Consider the following 20,813-nt stretch of genomic DNA (forward strand, 5'->3'; position numbering starts at 1 on the left):
GGAATAACTTTCCCTAACTTCTGGTCAAATGCAATTTATCACAACAGTTCTCGACCTCTCTGCCATTCCTGCTGTCGGAGGAAGGATACCGTTTCACTTAGATATCTGTCTGGGTTACAGATCTCACTGCATCAGCTGAACTGGTTTTAAATATTGTATAAATACAGTCTAATTGGCCAAGCATAAAACTTTTTAGATCTATATTCTAGATGACAGATACCACAGCAAACCTCTGTTTATATTGGCCAAAGACAACCTAAAACAAGGTATTTTAACCGTCTTTATAAAACGGCCTAATCTACAATGGCTGGGCAAAACATGTTCAGAATTGCAGGAGTTGTATTTCAAAACAGGTTCATTAAGAGTTTTATTTCTATTTGATGGCAAACTCTCTAGGGCAGATGTGCACATACAGTGTCTAACACAATGGGCTCCAATCTCATTTGGTACCTATAAAACAAATACAAACAGATGGGGAACCCAAATTATTTGCCTCGTACTTGATTTGGGCCCAACCAGAATACTGGATCTAAGGCCCTTTGAATCCGGGGGGAAGCGCAGATCTGGATTTCATGTTTTAAGATAGTTTACACTCCCTTTTCCTACCACCTGAAAGACCTTCTTCAACAATTCTTCTCTGAACAAAACTGCACTGGTGGAGTGGGGTCTCAGAGGTGTCATGGGGTCTCAGAGGTGGTGTGGTGTTTGCTTTGACATTTGAAACACAATTTCCACCTGAACTCAAAACATGGGATACGCTCTAAAATTTAGACAAGATTTACGTTTTCTAATCTGAAATTATTAATCTAAAAATACATTCTTTCATTTAAAGTGAAGCCTTTACCACAAACGGATTATATTTAACAAAAGATTGTTTATAACAGCTGGTCGGCAGCCTTCCAAACTTAGTTTTATTACATCAATGAAGCACAAAATACTTTTGATTTGTAGATTAAACAAATCAGAATCTCTTTACAAATAGCAACAGTAAACTAACCACCCAAAAACTGAGACACAAAGAACCTAACTGCGAAAACGCTGGCTCAGATTTTTAGCCAGCCACTGCTAGTAGCACGGCATTTTATAAATGCAACCAATGCATGGCACGAAAGAGTGCTTTATAAAACCTGTAACTCGGTGTAAAAACCGTTCAGTACATAAAGAATCTCTTTGAAACTTTTCTACTGAAATTTTCACTGAGCTGTCTCAGCTAACCACCAACATATACAGCAGCTCACGGCACAAGTGCAAATAACCAGTAATTTCACTCTAGAGTCCAATTTGATTAACACTTAAAAAAAAAAATAGATGACGACAGTTCAAGGGGCACATTCTCAAATTCCCACTCAAATTGAGAATACAACCATACAAATGCAATCATAATACCTGGATTAGATACGATACATTCACCAGAACACGAGAGAGGGACCATAAAAATATTAGAGCACACTTGTAGACTTCTCAAAAATTACACACTGATGGGCTGACAATTTACTGAAGATATATTAAAAAAGAGCGCATAATGTGACACTGCACCCCATATTCTTCAGCGATATTATTATATGACTGACATAATTATAATATTTTATGCAAGATAAGTCATGTGAGGTGTCAGTGGAAACGTTACAAATTGCTGAATATGATTAGCCTATTTCTATGCATGTATCATTTTTGTATCTGACGTTATGACTATTGACTGTATCTGTATTTCAAATGTAGTTACACCTGGGTAACACCCACTAGACAAGATGCTTTCATTTTAGATCAGTGGTTCTCAAACTGTGGGTCGGGACTCCATTTTAATGGGGTTGCCAGAGCTGGCTAAGACTTGCTGGGGCCCAGAGCTGAAGCCCAAGCCCCACCACCCGCAGCTGAAGCCGAAGCCCAAGGGGGCAAGGCTCAGGTCACAGCCCCCCTGCCTGGTGCTGAAGCCCTTGGGCTTCAGCCTTGGCCCCCCCGCCACACCCAGAGCAGGCACCCCAGTTCAGATTTGGGCAGACTCAGGCTTCTGTCCTCCCTCCTGGGGTTATGTAGTAATTTTTTGTCAGAAGGGGGTTGCGGTGCAATGAAGTTTGAGACGCTCTGACCTACATAGTGGGTAGGGAAGGGCCTAGTCATAGCAGTGGGCCATTAGAAAAACACAACAGGCCTTAGGAGCTTATCTCCCACCTAGGGAGCCTTCCTGAGAATGGCTGCTATGACTCCACAAGGACATGTGATGAGACCACGAGTCTCTAGGCTCCATCTTGGGACGCCCCTTAAGAATATACAGCCTGCTTGGATCATCCCTTAGGGTGAGAATCTGTTATTCATATCCAATCTATTTAGCATATTAAGCTTAGTTTGCATTTTTTGTTTATTTGCTAGGTAATCTGCTTTGATCTGTTTGTTACCACTTGTAATCACTTAAAATCTAATATTCTGTAATCATAATAAACTTGGTTTTGCTTTATCTAAACCAGTGGGATGGAGTGAAGTGTGTGGGAATCATAACTCAGGGGCAGAAGGGTGTTGCATGTTCCTCTCCACATTGAGGGAGGGGGCAAATTTTATGAGCTTACACTGTACAGTTCCCTCTGCAGAGCAAGACGGTATCATTCTGGGTTTATACTCCAGAAGTGGTGTGTGCCTGAAGAGCTGGGAGAAGCCTTCCTTCCCATGCAGGGGCTGGTCAGAGAGCCTGCTTGTAACTGCAGCTGGGTGTGTCCCTACTTGTATGCATGCTGGTGTAAGTGCAGGCTGGAGGTGTTTGCAGCTTGTCACAGCAGTACAGTGTGAGAGGGAGCCCAGGCTGGTGGGTCAGTGGGCTCAGTGGTACCCCAGTTCCAGGCAGAACTCTGGAGGGAACCCCTCACACATAAAAACATCACATACAGCTCCAAAGCTGGAAGAGTCTTGGGCGAAGGACTTGATATGCTCAAACTGCAATGCAGACTTCAGTTAACCCTCAGCAGGATGACTTAATAATGGGAACTACTAAGAGAGGAGTCATGACAAAGGAAGACGTATGACATTGTTCTTGCTTTTCTGTTTGTTTGGTCACTTGCCAACCTGTAAAATTCAGTAATTTCGGAATGGATCTGCCAGTCAGGAATGTGAATTCAAAAACTTCTACTGTATATAAATTTGCTGCTGGTGTAAATACTTGTTGCCTGATCTTGCATTCCTTTTGCACCTAAAACTCCCACTGACCTCAGTAGGATATCTGGATGCATAAAGAATGCACAATCCAGTCTACAGAGCTGCATTCAGGAGCAAATTCTGCCCTTTCGCCCACAGCTGGATTGTGCGGTATTGCTGGTTAAGGAGAGAGGGCAAGGCAGGCTATGAAGGGGGGAGTGCAACCCCAGCTGTGCATGTACAGGGGACCCCTGTGCAAATGTACATTCCAGATTAGGGAAGGAGAAGCCACCATTAAGGAGTCGGGGGAAGCAGCAAGGCTGCAAAGTCCTTAGGCTGAAGTAACCGCTACACAGCAGCTCCATCTTTAAAGGCAGGGAGAAATCTTGCCCCTTTCCAAAGCACATTTCTCAAGGCCCCAGTCACCTGAAACACTTGGGCACAATAGAAGCAGTTTGCCCCTGGATATGTGAGGCTACATGCCTCTGAAATAGCCTCAGTGCATTTCATTAGTCTGGATAAACCTCCAAGATCTGAGCCCTTCATGAAATGTTTCTTCCTTGTTTTATATGTAATCACGAGCAGGACACTGACTATTTTATTTCCCCACTTCCCTTCCGCCCCCCTCTCCCCAATTTGGAGAGAAGCCTTTCATATAGATACATTTTGTGTAACAGCTGGATTTTAAGGGGAGAAAGAGTGCAGGCATGGGAGAAGGAAAATGATGTCATCACTCAGGCCACAGCGTATCCCACATGCTACATCCAGTTTATAGTATGAAACCAAACTCCATGAAAACGGAGTAGCATTCGGTGTATTTACAGTTCAGTCACACTATAAAAGTGACACTAAGGGTATATCTACACTGGCAGAGTTACAGCGCCACTCAGACAGCACTGAAGGGAAACCACTGTTGTGTGTTCACACTGTCCGCTGCCTGCACAATAGCGTGTTCACACTTGCAACGGTATTCGGAGCGGTGCACTCTGGGCAGCTATCGCACAGAGCATCTCTTCCTCTTCTGCCGCCAAGAGTTATGGGAAGTGGAGGGGGTTGCGGGGCATCCTGCCCCGCTTCACATCTCAGCAATCCCTGTGCTTCTGTTCGCATTTGTCATATCTTTCAACGGTTTGTGTACGGTGTGCGCTGCCTCTTCACTCTCTGTAACACGTCACAAATGGCAGTGGAGTTATTCCTTAAACCGCAAAGGCAAGAGGAGGGCGACATTGATCTCGCCCAGCGTATGACACAAGATTGCTTGTGGCATTCACAGAGGTACGCCGCTTTTGGGCTTGGGAAACAGGCAGTGAGTGGTGGGATCACATCCTCATGCACATCTGGGATGATAAGCAGTGGCTGCAGAACTTTCGGATGAGGATAGCCACATTCATGGGATGTGCGAAGAGCTCACCCCAGCCCTGCGGCCCAAGGACACGAGAATGAGAGCTGCCCTGCCGCTGGAGAAGTCCATGGTGATTACACTGTGGAACCTGGCTACTCCAGACTGCTACCAATCGGTCGCCAACCACATCAGAGTGGGAAAGTTGAGCGTTGAACTCGTGTTGACAGAAGTGTGCAGGGTCATTAATCGCATCCTGCTCCAAAAGACTGTGACTCTGGGCAACGTGCAGGACATGGTGGATGGCTTTGCACAAATGGGCTCTCCTAACTGCGGAGGGGTGATAGATGGCACGCATACTCCAATTCTGGCACCAGACCAACTAGCCACCGAGTACATTAATCGCATGGGGTATTTCTCCATGGTCCTCCAGACGCCTGTGGATCATCGTGGGCGTTTCACAGACATTAACACAGGCTGGTCTGGAAAGGTGCATAACTCTCATATCTTTCGGAACACTGGCCTGTTCAGGAAGCTGCAAGCAGGGACTTTCTTCTCGGACCAGATCACCACCTTCGGGGATGTCGAAATGCCAATTGTGATCCTGGGAGACCCCACATACCCCTTAATGCCATGGCTTATAAAACCATACATGGGGCACCTTGACAGCAGCAAGGAGCAGTTCAACAACAGGCTGAGCAAGTGCAGAATGACTGGTGAGTGTACTTTTGGCTGTTTAAAGGCCCGCTGGTGCTGCCTATATGGGAGCCTGGACCTAGCCACTGACAATATTCCTATGCTTATAGCCATGTGCTGTACACTCCATAATATTTGTGAAGGGAAGGGTAAAAGCTTCACTCAGGGCTGGACCGCTGAAGTTCAGTGGCTGGAGGCTGAATTTGAACAGCCAGAGACCAGGGCTATTAGAGAGGCGCAGTGTGGGGCCATAAAGATCAGGGATGCCGTGAGGCAGCAATTTGAAGCTGAAAGCCACTAATATTTGTTGCTATGCTCAGGAGTGCAGTGCTGGTAATGCTAGAAGGTGATTGTGATCGGTGCAGACGATGCACTATAAAGATTTAAGAAAATTGCCTATTGCTTTAAAGGGCTCTGTTTATTTTCAATTAATAGAATAAAGATTGCTTTCAAACCAAACACCATTCTTTTATTAAAAAAGAACAACCGGAGGAGAGAGACAAACAAACAAACAAAAACACATCAGCACTGAGGGGGATGGGGGAAGGGAGGGTTCGAGGAGGAGGAGGAGGAGGGGGTCCCAGGACCGTTAAAGATTTGTGTATGTCCAGGTATCATATCCAACCTTCTCCTTTGGAGTACAGTGCAGTGGTAACTGTACTTCAGCAAGGCTAAACAGCAGAGGGACGGGTGTTGAGTGCAGAGGGTACTGGGAGTCCGCAGGGCTGGACTGTGACAGGGAGGGAGTGGAACGCAGCAGATACAGACTGGAGGCAGGAGGTTGATAAGAGCGTGTTGGCCGCATCTGTGGGGGGCATGGAAACATTTTTTGTGACAGCAGCTACAGGGGAGGGCGGACGCAGAGCTGCTCGGTTTGCAGTGCCCCTGGCCAGTCGCGTCTGGGCTGGCTGCCCAGCTGGTGCTATCCCGGGGCGGAGTCCCCGCAGCAGGCCCAGGCTCGGGGGTGCCAGAGCCGCAGCCGCGGAGCGCCATGGCCGCTTCCTCCTCCCGCGGCAGTGGGAGCTGCAGCAGCGGCTACTCCCAAGTCCCGCTGCCCCGGGGGGGGGGGGGGGGGGGGGAGGGGGAGAACCGCTGCCACCTGGCCCCGCGGGCAGCCCTACTCCTCTCCCTACCGCCCAACTGAGTCCTGCCTGCGCTCGGGGCCAGGACGGACTCTCACTCACCCCAGCCCCGCGCTTCCCCTGCGTCTCCCGGGCCTCCCTCCACAAGCGCCGGAGGGAGGAGGAATGGCGAGCCTGGGGAAGAGGCGGGGATTCGGGGAGGGAGCGAATGGGGGAAGGAGGGGGATGGAGTCGGGGGGGGGCGCGAGCACTTCCAGGCTCCGGAGTATTTGCTTGTTTGTCCAGTGTCCCGACCTAACATTGGTTGGGACGCGGGACAAACAAGGAAATATCGGGACAGTCCCAATAAAATCAGGACGTCTGGTCACCCTATGCCACGTTCTCCTTCTGGTCCCTCTTCTCGCTGTCCCACCACTCCTTCAATTCTTGTTTTTTGGCCGCGGAGTGCATCGTGACCTCACGCAGAAAGTCCTTTTTAGTTCTTCGTGGTCGCTTTCTAATTCTGCGCAGCCTTTCAGTTGGCGATAACAAAGAGGGAGGCTGGGCTCCCCAGGTCGTATCTGTGAAGCCAAAATGCAACCTTTTACAGAAGCAGTATTGTTTGGAACACACAGACCACCGATTCACATACCTGTCACTAACTGGCTGACCCCAGGCAAGCACATGTGCCACAAAACCCCCAAAATGGTGAGTAACCCCAAGGGCAGGGGAAATCAGTGTTCCAGGACCATACTGTACACTGGGCACGTGGCTCCTGGGGAGAGCCAGCACTGTAGGGGTGGGCCTTATAATCATTCTTATCTCCACATTTTCCAGAGGCTGTGTCTTCTCCAAGACTGAGGCTTCCGCCCTGGCCCTTATGCAACTCGCCTGTGTACAGCAATGGTTCCCCCGCCCCCGCCCCCCACCAGTGACAGCAGAGTGGTGCGGGGACGTTGCCCCATTAAGGGTAAGAAACAAAGCAGCTCTGCCAAGGAACCTGTGGCAGCGGATTGCCCAATATCTCCATGAGAGTTTCCTGGAGATCTCTTGGGCAGATTCCCGTGCAGTGAGGTAGTCATCACACCCTGTTCCGCCACTCAGACTAGACATTTGGTGGTACATGCATCATACAGACGCAAGCCTGCTTTCTGCAACCCTCCTGCCCCCCCAACAACTTACTTCAGAGATTTCCAAAATCAAAGCCACTTACCAGGGGCCTCCTCTCCTGTTTGCGCTTCGCCAAGATCCAACAGCTGCGACTGGCTAGCCTTCTCCGGGGTAGAGAAGAGCTCCTGGCTGCATGCAGCTCTGACCTCCAAGTCGTCCTCTGCCTCTGGATCCCCCTCCCTCTCCACATCCTCGTCCAAGATTTCCTCCTCCTGGCTCGGTCCAGTCTTAACTGGCATGCGAGCCACCGAAGTATCCACAGTGGCCTTTGCAGTGGATGTGGGGTCACCACTGAATATCGCATCCAGCTCTTTGTAGAACCGGCAGCTCGTGGGCACAGCACCAGAGCAGCAGATTCCCTCCCGTGCCTTGTGGTAGGCGTTCCGCGGCTCCTTCACTTTGACCCTGCACTGCAGTGTGTCCCGGTCATGGCCCCTGTCTGTCACATATCGTGAAATCTGTCCATAAGTATCATAATTCCTATGGCTGGAGTGCAACTAGGACTGGACAGCCTCCTCTCCCCAAATGCTGATGGGGTCCAGCAGGTTGGCATTGCTCCAAGTGGGGGATCGCCTGGTGCATGGAGCAGGTATGGCCACCTGGAAAGATGTGCTGAGACCACTGCACACATTACCGAGCAAACAGGAAGGGGACTTTCAAAATTCTCAAGGAATGTAAGGGGTGGGGATGATGGTCGGTCACTTATGGGCAGGGCAGTAGAGTTCAAACCGATGACCAGAGAGGCGAGACCAGGCATTGTAGGACACCTCCCGGAGGCCAATCGCAGCGCTGTAATCGACCAGGGTGTCTACACTGGCACCGCGGCGCTGTAGCCACGGCGCAGACAGCTGTACGCCTCGGAGTGGTTTTTTTTTTTTTTTACAGCGCTGCAATTGTGCAGTTTCTGCGCACTAAGTGACTTGGCTGTGTGTACACCTCGGGAGTTACCACACAGAAAGCTGCTTTATTTCGCAGAAACTTGCCAGTGTAGATAAGGCCAAAATGAAATCCCTCCTCTTATTCCCAGCCAGGTGCTAATAGTCTTCTCTACCCCATTCCTATCAGGTTGATAAATAAGAAGGGTGAACTTCCCTCAGGCTAGGGCTTCACTGCAGAGTTAGCCCGATTTGGCTATGCTCCATCTTGCGTTGGCCTCGCGTGAGGGCGGCCATGCTGCGAAACAGCACTGGCACTGCAGAGCGATTGCGTAAGCAGCTGACCAGTTGTGCTAGCTCACACTGTAGTTTATATCCCCCCCGATAGGTCACCTAATTCACGTTAAAAGCACCAGCACGCTGGAGTTAAGAGGTTTGGTGGTGAACCTGACCCAAGTTTCAGGAACCGCTCAAGGTATAACTCAAGTCAACTCTGCAGTGAAGACAAGCCCTTAGTCCTCTTCACTACTACCCAGGAAATGAACCAGGACGTCAATAAAGATCATCTACCCCACCTGCGTACAAAGCAGCTGGAAACCAAATTAATCTGCTACCAGGGACCGTGGCATATTGGGGGGTGGGAGGGAAAGGCATGGTCCAGGGAAAAGGGCATAGCTGCATTCAGAAATCCACAGCTGCCATAAATGCCTCTTATGGGATTTAAGCACATGCTTAAATGCCTTCCGGAATAGGGATGGGATTTTACTCACTTCCTTACAGTTAAACATGTGCTGAAGTGCTTTGCTGAATTGGTGCCCAGGATCCCAATCGATACAAATCACCAGGGCATATGGTTTTCCCCTCTTGTTTCCATGAGGCTAAGAGAGACAGCAACATACCTCCAGATTTGCTCCCTGTTCAGTCATTCTAGCAATAACTCATCTGAGATTAAGCAGCAGTTTTCCAGATGCAGAACCTTAGAACAGTTTGCACAAGCTAAGAAAATTATATATTTTTTCTGAGAACAACTGACAGCGGATTCACTTCTCCAGGGGCCACTGGGATGCTTGTTTCCCTGCTCTGGGAATTTCTCCTTAGTCCCTCTTCCTCTCATCTCCCAAACCATTCATTCTCCCCCTTTCAAACTGCACCCATTGTAAACAGCAGTGAATATTAACACAGCCCACTGAGCTCTGGCTCCCTTTGTACGGGACTCTTGCCTTTTGAATTGCAGTGGCTGTGGAGAGGAAAAGCCCAGAGTGATTAAAGGCCATGAAGTTTCTCAGAAAGAGGGAGGAGTACTCTGGGCATTTCTCACAGGGTCCTAAAGTCCTTTGACTTGAATAGATTTAAAAGAGCATTTGCAGGAGACATCTTCAATAGCTGGGATTAGCATTACCCTTTAATAGCTGTGTTCCAGTCATTAGGCTTTGTTCCTAGTCTCATATATAAAATATTACATCCCTCCCCACGCACATCCAAACCTAGTATTACTGAGTTTAAACTGCTTTGTATCCCACTTATTGGTGCAGGGTAGGCATTAAGCCCTTCGGGGGAAAGATAGCTCAGTGGTTTGAGCATTGGCCTGCTAAACTCAGGGTTGTGAGTTCAATCCTTGAGGGGGCCATTTAGGGATCTGGGGCAAAAATCTGTCTGGGTGCTTTGAGCAGGGGGTTGGAGTAGATGACCTCCTAAGGTCCCTTCTAACCCTGATATTCTATGGAAGCTCCACAGGACCAGCATGGTCTCTCAGTAATAGCAAAATCCATCTAAAGCATGCTGAGTGTGGTCAATGAATCCAAAAGACAACAAACACATTCAAAGGAACCCTGAGACTGGTAATTAAAACAAAAGTGATTACAGAGCATTCTAATCACACTAGTCTAAATACAGTTAAGCTCATAAAAGGGTTTCCACTGCAAACCCCAACCTTCGAGGGGGTTAGATCTATAATTTAAGTGTTTTTCTTTGTTGTGCATCAGAAGTATCCACCTACCGGCGGGAGAGGAGGAATTGTTTTGAAAGTCTGGTGAAGATAGTCATTCCGTTATTCTAGTGGGCCTGTACCACCGAAGCAGCAGTGACATCTATAAAACAAAGTCTGTAGGACACTGATCGACAGAATGGATTAGGCTAGAGGCATTCCACAACACAGGGACTGTCATGAAAATTGCAAACACGCAGCTCTCGCCTGCAATAGTCTTAACATCCCACACACAAAATGGCTAGTCAGTGGAGAACACCGTCCTTTAGAGGTTAAATTTCTGAGTAAACTATTTCAGGGGAACTAGACGCTTTATTCAAATCGGAGTCTGTATAGTCTTGCCACATTCCTTTCATCAACTGGAGTTTGTACTTCTGTTAATAAAAGTCAATCGAGATTTTCTGGTAAGATCTATTCATTACAAACCCATGCTGTATATTGATTACAGTTCCTTCGTTCTCCAGAACGGTTAGGACCATAACTGTGGAATTTAGCCACCGGCCTGCACTGGGGTCAGTGAACACTGCCCAGCGTGGAGCATTCTGCCTCAGGCAATTTGTTAAGGGATGCAGCATATTCCCCACTGGTTTATATTATAGGTGCCCCTACTCTCCATCCCTCTGCTCCCAGAAGATAGTTATTTCCACACACCCCAAATCTGCAATTCTGGATGATTTACACAAAGGGAGGGAGCGGGGGAGACAGACTTTCTTACTGCCTACCCTGACCCCATACAGCTGCATAAGGGCTGAGCACAGATTTTCTTAATCTTTGCTCCATTATTTCAGCAAGGACAGGAGTTAGACATAGGAGGCAAGAATTGCCAGGATCTCTCTCTTCTCCCTCGGTCAAATCAGCAGCACAAACTCTTCCCCTCACCCCCACCTCTCCCGACATTTCCAAAGGAGACAGAATTTTAGTTGAGAGCAACTGAAGTCCAGAAAGCAAGTACCACACAGGCAATGGCAGAGCAGTTTTTCCACACCCAGCACCAATCTCCTTCAAGGACAACCTGCAGCGCAGAATTCAAGAAGGTAGCTCAGGCTCCACGCATATCAAGGCCCAATGCAACAAGGACTACATGTGCTTAAGTATCAGAGGGGTAGCCGTGTTAGTCTGAATCTGTAAAAAGCAACAGAGGGTCCTGTGGCATTTTTAAGACTAACAGAAGTATTGGAAGCTTATGCTCCAATACTTCTGTTAGTCTTAAAGGTGCCACAGGACCCTCTGTTGCTTTTTACATGTGCTTAAGTGCCTATTGACTTGAACGGGATTACTCCATGCTGTAAGATATGCAAATGCTTGAGCACACTTGATTTCAGGCAGCCAGGCATTTTTGAAAATCCCACTAAACACTTATCTGTATCTTTAGGAACCTAATGCCTTTAAAAATCTGGCCCTAGGTGCCTAAATGGCTGGGTCACTTAAGTCCCATTGATTTTCAATCAGATTTAGGCTCCTAAGCAGATACATCACTTGTGTTACAATCATCCTTGGCTACACTATGAGATAAAAGGCTCCAAAATGAGCCATACAGTTCCTTTGAAATCTAGACACATCATGACATGACTGATCAAAATATACTTGGCTCAGTAGAGCTGGTCAAAATCTGAACATTTTAAAAACCTGTGAAAATTTGGACCGGAATAAAAATATGCAGTTATGTAATCTGGGTTTTTAAACTCCTGAAATTCATGGGCAGTAGATCTTCAACTAGTGTAACCGGTCATAGCTCCACAGATGTCAACAGAACTGATACCCCCTAATGCTCTGCCCTTGCGATCCATGAAACATTCATGCACACCTGGATACCCAGGCGGAAGTGCACAATTGTAAAGTTGAATTTCATTCTTTGCACCCCAACCATAATGTTACCCTGACACATTTCAGACAGAAGAGATAAAAAGGTGGTGGTGTTTTTTTAAACACTCAAGAAACTGCATGAGACTATGTACTAGATCACGTACATATTGATATTGTAACGGCTCAATAAACTACCAAGTCTGGACTATGATAGTCTGTCCTATAAACTACCCCGGGGGGATCCTGCGCCACTGCGCATGCGCAGAATTCATGTCCCCTGAAGATTCCCCCACCACCGCCACAAAAAATACATTCTTCTGGGGAGGCACTGCAGTTATGCCTTTTGCCCACCAGGGGCTGCTGTGTAAGGTGAGCTAGTGCCAGAACAGACAGCTCACCTTAGCAGTGAGCAGCTGATACGGAGAGAGCAGAGGCTGCTTTTCTCACAGCGACTTGCCTGCAGGTCAGATGGGGGCGAGGGGAAGGACAGGACGGACAGAACAGGGCACACAGGGGTGCGGGGGGGGGGTCACTCAGACTGAGGCTCAGAGGGGCTTATGGGGGGCAGCCCGGGGGAGGGGCTGAATGGAAATGGGGTGCAGGAACACCAAAGAAATGCAGAACGACATGGGGACGGGTGGGTTAGGATGGCTGAGTGGGGGTGCAGAGACACATGGGACGGGGCAGATGTGCCTGACTGAATGGGAGAAGCTAGGGGTCAGACAAGGTCTGCATGGGGGAGGCTCCCCAACTCCTTAACAATCCCTTCCCCCCAAAAAGAACCTGTTCCATACTTCTCCCACCCCCACCCAATAACCCTCCAGGTTCACTTCCAGGCTCCTTCCCAGCAATTACTTCCCTCTCCCTCAGCTCCTCTATTACCCTGACTCCCCCAAAGCCCTTGCACTGCTTCTGAGGGGTGCAAGAAATATGGTTCTGTATTGTAGGTTAAAAGAATTATTACTCAAAGTTATGTATCGATATGCCTAATATGGAATCTATTTGCCAAAAACATTTCCTGAATCTTTTTTTAGTGTCTGTCTGTATTGTTACAGACATACTTGCTGACAGATATTTTGAAATAAATTACCAAAATAATGGAAACTGGCATGATCCTGTTGTGTTATTTTGACAAATAAAATATGTAGAATTTTAAAATATTGTGCACAGAATGTTTAATATTTTGGTGAAGAATTCACCCAGGAGTAAAAAACCAAAGGACCAAATTCTGCTTCCATGCAATGGAGTAAATTCATTGGAATTACTGGAGTTACTCCATATTCAACTGGGAAAAGAATGGTGGGTGTCTCTGAACAGGGCAGTAACTAACCAGGGAATTAAGAAAACAGTTATTAAAAGTAATCATTGATGTTTGTCATAAATGTGACAATATTTCAACTTAAATAGATAGATTTGCATTTACACTCAGGACCCCTTTAAACCAATCTGGCAGCAAATTATACACACACACTCTAAAAGGCACCTTTACATTCTCAGAGCCCTACTGCAAATAAGAACCAGGACCAAAACATCACCCCTCAATAGGAGAAAAGTTATCTTTTACTCATCTATGAACAAAATTTCATCAACTTCTTTAAGAAAGAGGGAGAGCACTTTGTTTTAATGGCCATAACGCTTTGCTTGATCGCCAAAGTCATTTTGATGTTCTCAGAGCTCTGCACCTGGCATTTCTGAGCACGAAGCATTTTGTTCCTAAGCCTGGCACTGAAGTTTGTGCCACGGATAATATTCTAATGTAAGTCAGACTTCAGACTTATTTCACATCTTTTGATGTCTAACCAGCTCGAGAGGCTTCAAAGCAAGACACTGGTAAGCAGAGATATCAATCGATCACCCAGTGGATTTAGATTTTTTTCAGCTCCTTCCAGAGCTGCTGAACTTTTCAGAGCTTCAACTGGTTAATTGCAAGGTTTGCATGGTGGCTCACTGATGTGGTTTATTAAACAGACTGCAGGGGTTATGCTGAACTGTTTCAACTTACTCTTGGGCTCAATTGCTATTCCCAGTTAGAAGCTCAAAACTGTGGTGAGAAAGAACAGGGTCCTTTCATATGTACGAGTGTACAAAATGTCACTGTCCATTTTTTTTTTTGTACACACTTATCTGTACCATATTACATTAATAATAAGTGGCCACAGTTTATTACTCGGTCAAATCAGTTATTGTTTTTGAACAAAAACTCTTAATACTATAGTAGCTAAAGGCAACAAAAACAATAGCACCTTCAAATGATGCCAATGCATTTTTCCAGTACTGACAGTCCTGTTGAGCAAATATACAACTGAGTAAAGTTGGTTTCAAAACTATCGCAAGCCAACCCTGACAGGTTATTTGTTTAAACTGTTATAAATCTATCTGTAATGCAGTGAAAATGAACTCCAAGGATTGTTTAGCCACAAGGGCACTAATTAAAGAGTAAGTTTTTAGAAGGATATCTCCGAAGGTACCTACATAGATTTAAGAGCCCAAGCCCCATTGAAAGTCCATAGGATTTGTGCTCCTAAATCTCTTAGATGCTTTTTAAAAAAAATTAAGGGGGGGGGGGAGATTTTAAAGTGTTCAAATGAAAGGAGGTATTACATTTGTATGTGATACAATTACTGTTTCCAACATTCAGTGCTATTTTAAAGAAGAAATCAAATATAGATTAAATACCAGTTGATAATTAACTAGCACTTTAGGACCGAGCTTTCCTTATTGTTTATTTGTATTATGGTAGTAGCACCTATCATAGAAATCATAAAAGAGAGGAAAGGTGGCTATGTTTTGTTACAAATCTAGATAAGTAAATAAATGTAATTCTTTTAGTTAGAAACCAAGTAACTTTTAGAGCAAAGCATTTAAGTTTTTGCTGCTTTTTCATAGTTTCCGGGGCAGCAAAAAAGAAAAAAAAATGATTTGTTATTAAATACAAAAATCACTGGTTAATTTAGAATTTATAAAGTGGAATTTAGCAAAGAATTACCTGAACTGACAAACCAGATTTTGTGTAAATGGTTAAAAGATCAACAACCCGCAGATCTGTAGCAGTAGATTTATGTCTGTGATTACTTCACCAATAAAATTTAAACTGAACTCAAAACACACAAAAATCTGTTCCATATGAATGACACTCCTGGGCATTAGCATGTCTGTAAAAGCAGACTAGTAAATTCAATTAAACTGAGTTATTAATACACTTTTTATGTGGACAAGTCACTGTCTTGTTTAAAAAGAAACATGGGGATTCTGAAATTATGCTCAGGAGATTAGAAACCATCGTAATCACTTTCGGCTGAATTGAGAACGCTTCGCCATACAACTGCACGCCGAATAACAGGTGTACATGAGGAGTTATTTTGCTTTTGAAAATAAAAGGCCAAATTCTGCACTCAGTAAGACTAGGGCAACTGAGAATAACTCCCAATAATCTCATATAAAACAGGTACTTTGACTATAGCCAAAAGTGCATAATGATAACAAACCTTTAACAAAATAATTCTACTTCAGAACAAATTGAATGATCGCCACAAAAACGTCAATGACCATTTTCTTTCCTGGTAGATGTACAGTATATCTACATAACCAGAAGTATTATATATTCAACAATTTATACACCTGTTCAGATACCTAAAAGCCCCAATGACAGAAGCATCAAGGTTCTCTTTCTCCCCCTCCTTCCTAGTCTTCATTAGAAAAAGGTTAGGTAACAATTAAGGATATTTATTTATGTAAGTATACACACACACACACTTTAGGTTCTTCTGCATTCTGATAGCCAAATGAAATGAATAAATTTTTAAAGTTGACCCCAATTTTCCCCTTAGGTTTCCTGTACTTTTAATCATTTCAGATTTAAGATAGTTAATAATGACATTGCTAAAATTACAAAATAAGCTGCAAAGAAATGGCACCTATTCCAATTTGAAATATCATTCTTCACTCATTTTTTTACTTTTAAGTACTATTTCAGTAAAAACTCAGACATACCATATTATCTGTCACCTATTCTCTCTTCCACTGTAAATGTAGCTGATATGCCAATAACAGATTATTGAACGCATTAACCTTCTAGATTGATTTGAGAGAGAGAAGCAAAATTCTGATTTCAAGTTAACATGACATAACTTCCAAGTTGTACTTGAAATCAACATATAAAACAGGTACTCTAGAACTCTAGTAAAGCAACGTATCCACCCCCCCACCAATACACAAAAGTGATTTTTATATCCTGAAACTTTGTTTCCAATTAAAAATATCTAATGGTTGAGTGTTAAAGTGTAACAGCTTCAGCCAAAATTTCCTAATCTGAATACGTGAACTCAGGCACCTAGATCCATGTATGCACACACCAGTAAGTGGACTGATTTTCAGAAACAGTGAGGTGAGCTGTAGGTGTTCAGCACTTTTGAAAATCAGGCCATTCGTTGAGGTGCCCAAATATGGATTCAGGCCCTAGGTTTATAACCCAAGTTAGAAAATTTGGCCTTCATCTGCACCAGGTCATAGTGTTTAAAAAAAAATTCCTCTCACCTACCTTTTCCATCCAGTATTAAAACTATAGCTACAAAAACATGAAGAGGGAGCAGTTCAAATTGAGAAGAATTTTACTTCTTATCCAGGCACACTGTAAAAGAGAGAACTAAGCAGCAACTTTTTCTTTGTCTCCATCCCTCTGTTCAATTTTTCATTTGAATTAGGGAGAAACATGAGATCTGTACAGTAACTTCACACTGTGCAGCAAAAAAGCACAAGAGCCAATTTTAAACGTGTACGGTAGGAAGAGGCCGGTGTCATTAAACTGGAAGAAAAGGATTTTTTTTTTTAAATCCAGCATACTAAACTAACAGTTAAAAAAAATTAAATGAGTTCAAGACCATATGGCCTAGTCAGATTATTGCTATAACTTTCATACAGTGCAAAGTCTTTAATAACTAAACTACCCTGTGCAAACCCTATTCTCCTTTGCCTTGATAGTGCTGTGTCATTTTTACAACAGTCACTCTTATCTTTAACACCTTCACACTCCTATGTGTAGGAAACACCGCTGACCAGTTTTTGAACACACTTTGTAGGAATGCCTAAGAGATTTTAAATCAACACAAAGGGAGTACACAGTCTGTCTTTTTCACAAGCCGGTCTAGTAACAATGCAGCAAAATAAGCACATCAACTAAAAGGAATACTGTTAACTAAGGAAGTTTTTTCCAGGCCTTAAGCGACTGTAAAAATCAGCAGTTGAAATGTTGCAGATTCTCAAAGTAAAATACCTAACAACTACAATTTGTTGGACTAACTTGTGTGTGTGAGAGACAGGCTTTCGAACCACACAGAGCTCTGTATCACCAACAGAAGTTGGTCCAATAAAAGATATGACCTCACCCACCTTGTCTCTCTAATATCCTGGGACTAATAGAGCTACAACTATCAGAGGGGTAGCCGTGTTAGTCTGAATGTGTAAAAAGCAACAGAGGGTCCTGTGGCACCTTTAAGACTAACAGAAGTATTGGGAGCATAAGCTTTCGTGGGCAAGAACCTCACTTCTTACTTGCATCTGAAGAAGTGAGGTTCTTACCCACGAAAGCTTATGCTCCCAATACTTCTGAGAGCTACAACTACTACGCCGCCCACAACAACTACAATGACTAGATAGGGACAAGCGGCCACAGTCAATGGCTGACAGCAAACTTTAAGATTATTATTATTCATCACTGGCACAAAAACAGCACAGAGCACCAAACTAATACACTGATCCTGCACTATGTGCTTAACCTCAAGCCTGGACTTCAACAGACTTACAAAAAATAAAGCACCTGTATAACTGTTTACAGTTGAGGGCCTAAAGGATGGGGGCGGGGAGGGGGGAAGAGAGGAGGATATGAACTGGGACACTTGAAGGACTCGATCCTGTGATTTGCTGAGGACCTACTGCCAGGTCCCCAAACCCTCAACTCCTATCGGGCCCGATCCTGCTTCCCGCTGAAGTCCATGGCAAGACTCCCACTGATTTTGCAGGACCGTACCCTAAAGGAAAAAGGAGAGCCCATGAATTCATCACTTACTGAACGGGCAAAGGAGAGGGAACACGGGGGAGGGTGGACCCTTAGGCACGGCAGAAAGAGAGAGAACATGATTTGACCCTCCCTTCCCTCTCCCCCCCAAAACCACAGAGGAACCAGGAAAGCTTGAGAGGTGAGGACAGCTCCCACGCCGGGGAGATCGATGGACTTACACATAGACGGGCCAGGTGGGGAGGTCCCTGGGGAGCTCAGTCAGCCCCCGGTGGCTGCAGTCCAGCAACTCCCCGGTGCAAGCGCAGCTGGGGGCGCAGCGCAGCTCGGACCCGGACCCGGGGCGCATCAGGGCCATCAAGAGGAAAGTCAAGCAAGGAGCGGACCGCAGCAGCGGGGCCCCCACGACCGGCCGCGCCATTTTGTTCCCCTGCCCCCGGGGGCCAAAGCGGAGAGAGCGGCACGAAACCAGGCCAGTCCCAGGCAGCGCTAAGCGGAGCGTGTCCAGCAAGCGGTCCGGGATCGGCGGGCCCCGGCGCTAGGCTCCCCGCGCCACCAGTTGCACCATTGCCGACTCGCCTCTCCGCTGCGCAAGTCCTGCCGGGGGTGCCCGGGAGTCGCTGGGGCTCGCTGCTACGGCAGGCAGGCGGCTGGGCACGCGTGCATCCCCCGCGCGTGGAGTCACTGCAGTACACGGGGCGCCCCCGGGACGGCGCCTGTCAGCGCCCTGCTGCCCCCCGGGGCGTTTGCATCGCAGAGTCCGGAGGCGGGGGTGGGGAAATCAAGGCACCGACGTTCTCCCCGCTAAAGAGCCGCCACGTCCCGCTGCCCGCCGGTCTCTCTCTCGCTCCTCGAGCCCAGGGCGCGGGGCTCAGTCCCGCAGCGGCCCCGCCACCGCCGGGGGCTGCATCGCCGCCTGCCCTGCCCGCGTGGGCCGATGCCGCGCTCTCAGGCAGCTTCCCCGCACGGGCAGCGCCGCCTCCTCCACCGCGGCTGCAGCTCCCCCTGCTCGCGCTCCCGGGCCCCCTTCCTGCCGGCCCCGGGCCGGGGACGAGCCCTGCCACCCACAGCGGGCGCTGCCAGCCGCACCGATCCCCGCAGCCGCGATCGCTTTCCCGGCCCCCGAGCGCCGCTCTCGTCTCAAGCCCACGTTGGATACACCGCAACATTCCCCTTTCGCCACCTCCACCCCGCCTTTCGCTCCGCTCCCATTGGCCGCCCGGCGTTCTAGAGCGTGCCCGCGCGCCGCGGGATTGGACAGCCGGCCCCCCGGTTCGGCTACACAACGTTCCATTGATGTTGGCGGCCCGTCAATCAGAGGTGAGAGGTCCCGCCTCCCTTTCCCACCCAAGGTGTGAAAACTGGACGGGAGACTCCCACCGCTAGCACCGCTTCTTAAAGGGGAAGCTGAGAGAAAGGGTGGCCAGAGTCTTTCTTTCAGGACACCTTTCTCACTACTTTAGTATCGTAAAGTGAAATAGAACCAGGCCCCCAACCAACTGTGGTTTTGCAAAGCCCAAACTCAACTAACCAAGTTTGTCAAAAACCAACATAGGGAATCCTGAGTTTGTCTCCAATATAATATAATCAATATACATAATTACAATTAATTAATTATGCTATAGATTTTGCACATATATAGCACTGGTTTTAGCATAGGTATCAAAAGTGCCTTGCAAATATGGGTAAGTATTCTAATCCCCATTGTACAGGGAAGAGCAGAGGAAAGAATTATCTTCTTCCTAAACCAGTGCTGAACTCTAAAAGCAATAATTGGAGAAGGAGGGCAGCTTTAACATTTTTATTTTTTGCTATGCCTACTATTTGCATGTGGGTAATATAAAAACATACACTAAAAATATGATCCCTGCCCTAAGAGTTTACGATCTGGGTATAATACAAGAGACGACAGATGGATACAGACAGATAGGGGAGTCCATGCCTAATGGATGATATGCTCCAAAGAGCCTGCATTCCAAAATTAGTCAAATCGTGACCCATTAGACAGTTGTTACAAAAATGTTACAGAAAAGTTGATAAAAGCAGCAATACACTTCCACGCATGCATTTAAGGCCTGACCAAAGCTCATTAAAGTCAACAGAAACACTCTAGTTGACTTTGGATCAGGCCCATACACTGTTTCGTTGGAAGGCAGTAGTCAGCCTTCTCAACACACCAGGCTATGAGGGTACACTGTATAACCACTCACATGGGCCCTGATCCTGCGGCTCGATCTGTGTGAAGGGATGAATTTATCTTTTGGAAGAGAAGCAACTAGTATGGGCCTGATTCTGCTTCCACTGACTTCAACAAAATTTCCATGGTCCAGTCCTGCAGTCAACTCTGCATGGGCAGCCCCTTGAACTTGCAGTCAGTTGCAGCATTGCTGGAACAGAGCCCCATTGACTTAATGGGATTGGGCACTATACCTACATAAAGTTTAAATGCTCGGTTTATCTTCTAAGAGACACCTGTTCTTGTTTTTTTAACATAAAATAGTGGCAAAATTCTTTATTCAGATTTGTTCATAAAGGTTGCCCCGGACACATAAAAATGCTGCCACTTGAAATGTTGCTGTTCTAGCTTCATCTTATTTTGAGGAAACAGCAGGTCTGCGGAAAAAAGAATTTGTGTGTGATTGCAAATCTGCTAACAGCCTTATTCAACAAAATATCAGAACTCTGCGGCTTTGGCCACAAAGTCACCACAGATGTCTGTGGTTTGCTCGCCATGAAGTGCAAAGCATATGAGTCA

General features: G+C 46.4%; 1 protein-coding gene across 3 annotated transcripts in view; it reads right to left on the minus strand.

Annotated features, from left to right (window-relative positions):
• LRIG1 (leucine rich repeats and immunoglobulin like domains 1) overlaps positions 1–18,620 on the minus strand; it is a 133,384-nt gene extending 114,764 nt beyond the window's left edge. For all 3 annotated transcript variants that reach the window (XM_042849982.2, XM_042849983.2, XM_005297824.4), the window contains exon 1: positions 18,280–18,620. In XM_042849982.2, coding sequence (XP_042705916.2) covers positions 18,280–18,479 — 200 coding nt within the window. In that variant the 5' untranslated portion in view covers positions 18,480–18,620. The remainder of the gene's footprint in view (positions 1–18,279) is intronic.
• Positions 18,621–20,813: the final 2,193 nt, after the last annotated feature.

This window comes from Chrysemys picta, chromosome 7 (assembly GCF_011386835.1).
Source record: "Chrysemys picta bellii isolate R12L10 chromosome 7, ASM1138683v2, whole genome shotgun sequence".
Lineage (NCBI taxonomy): Eukaryota > Metazoa > Chordata > Testudines > Emydidae > Chrysemys > Chrysemys picta.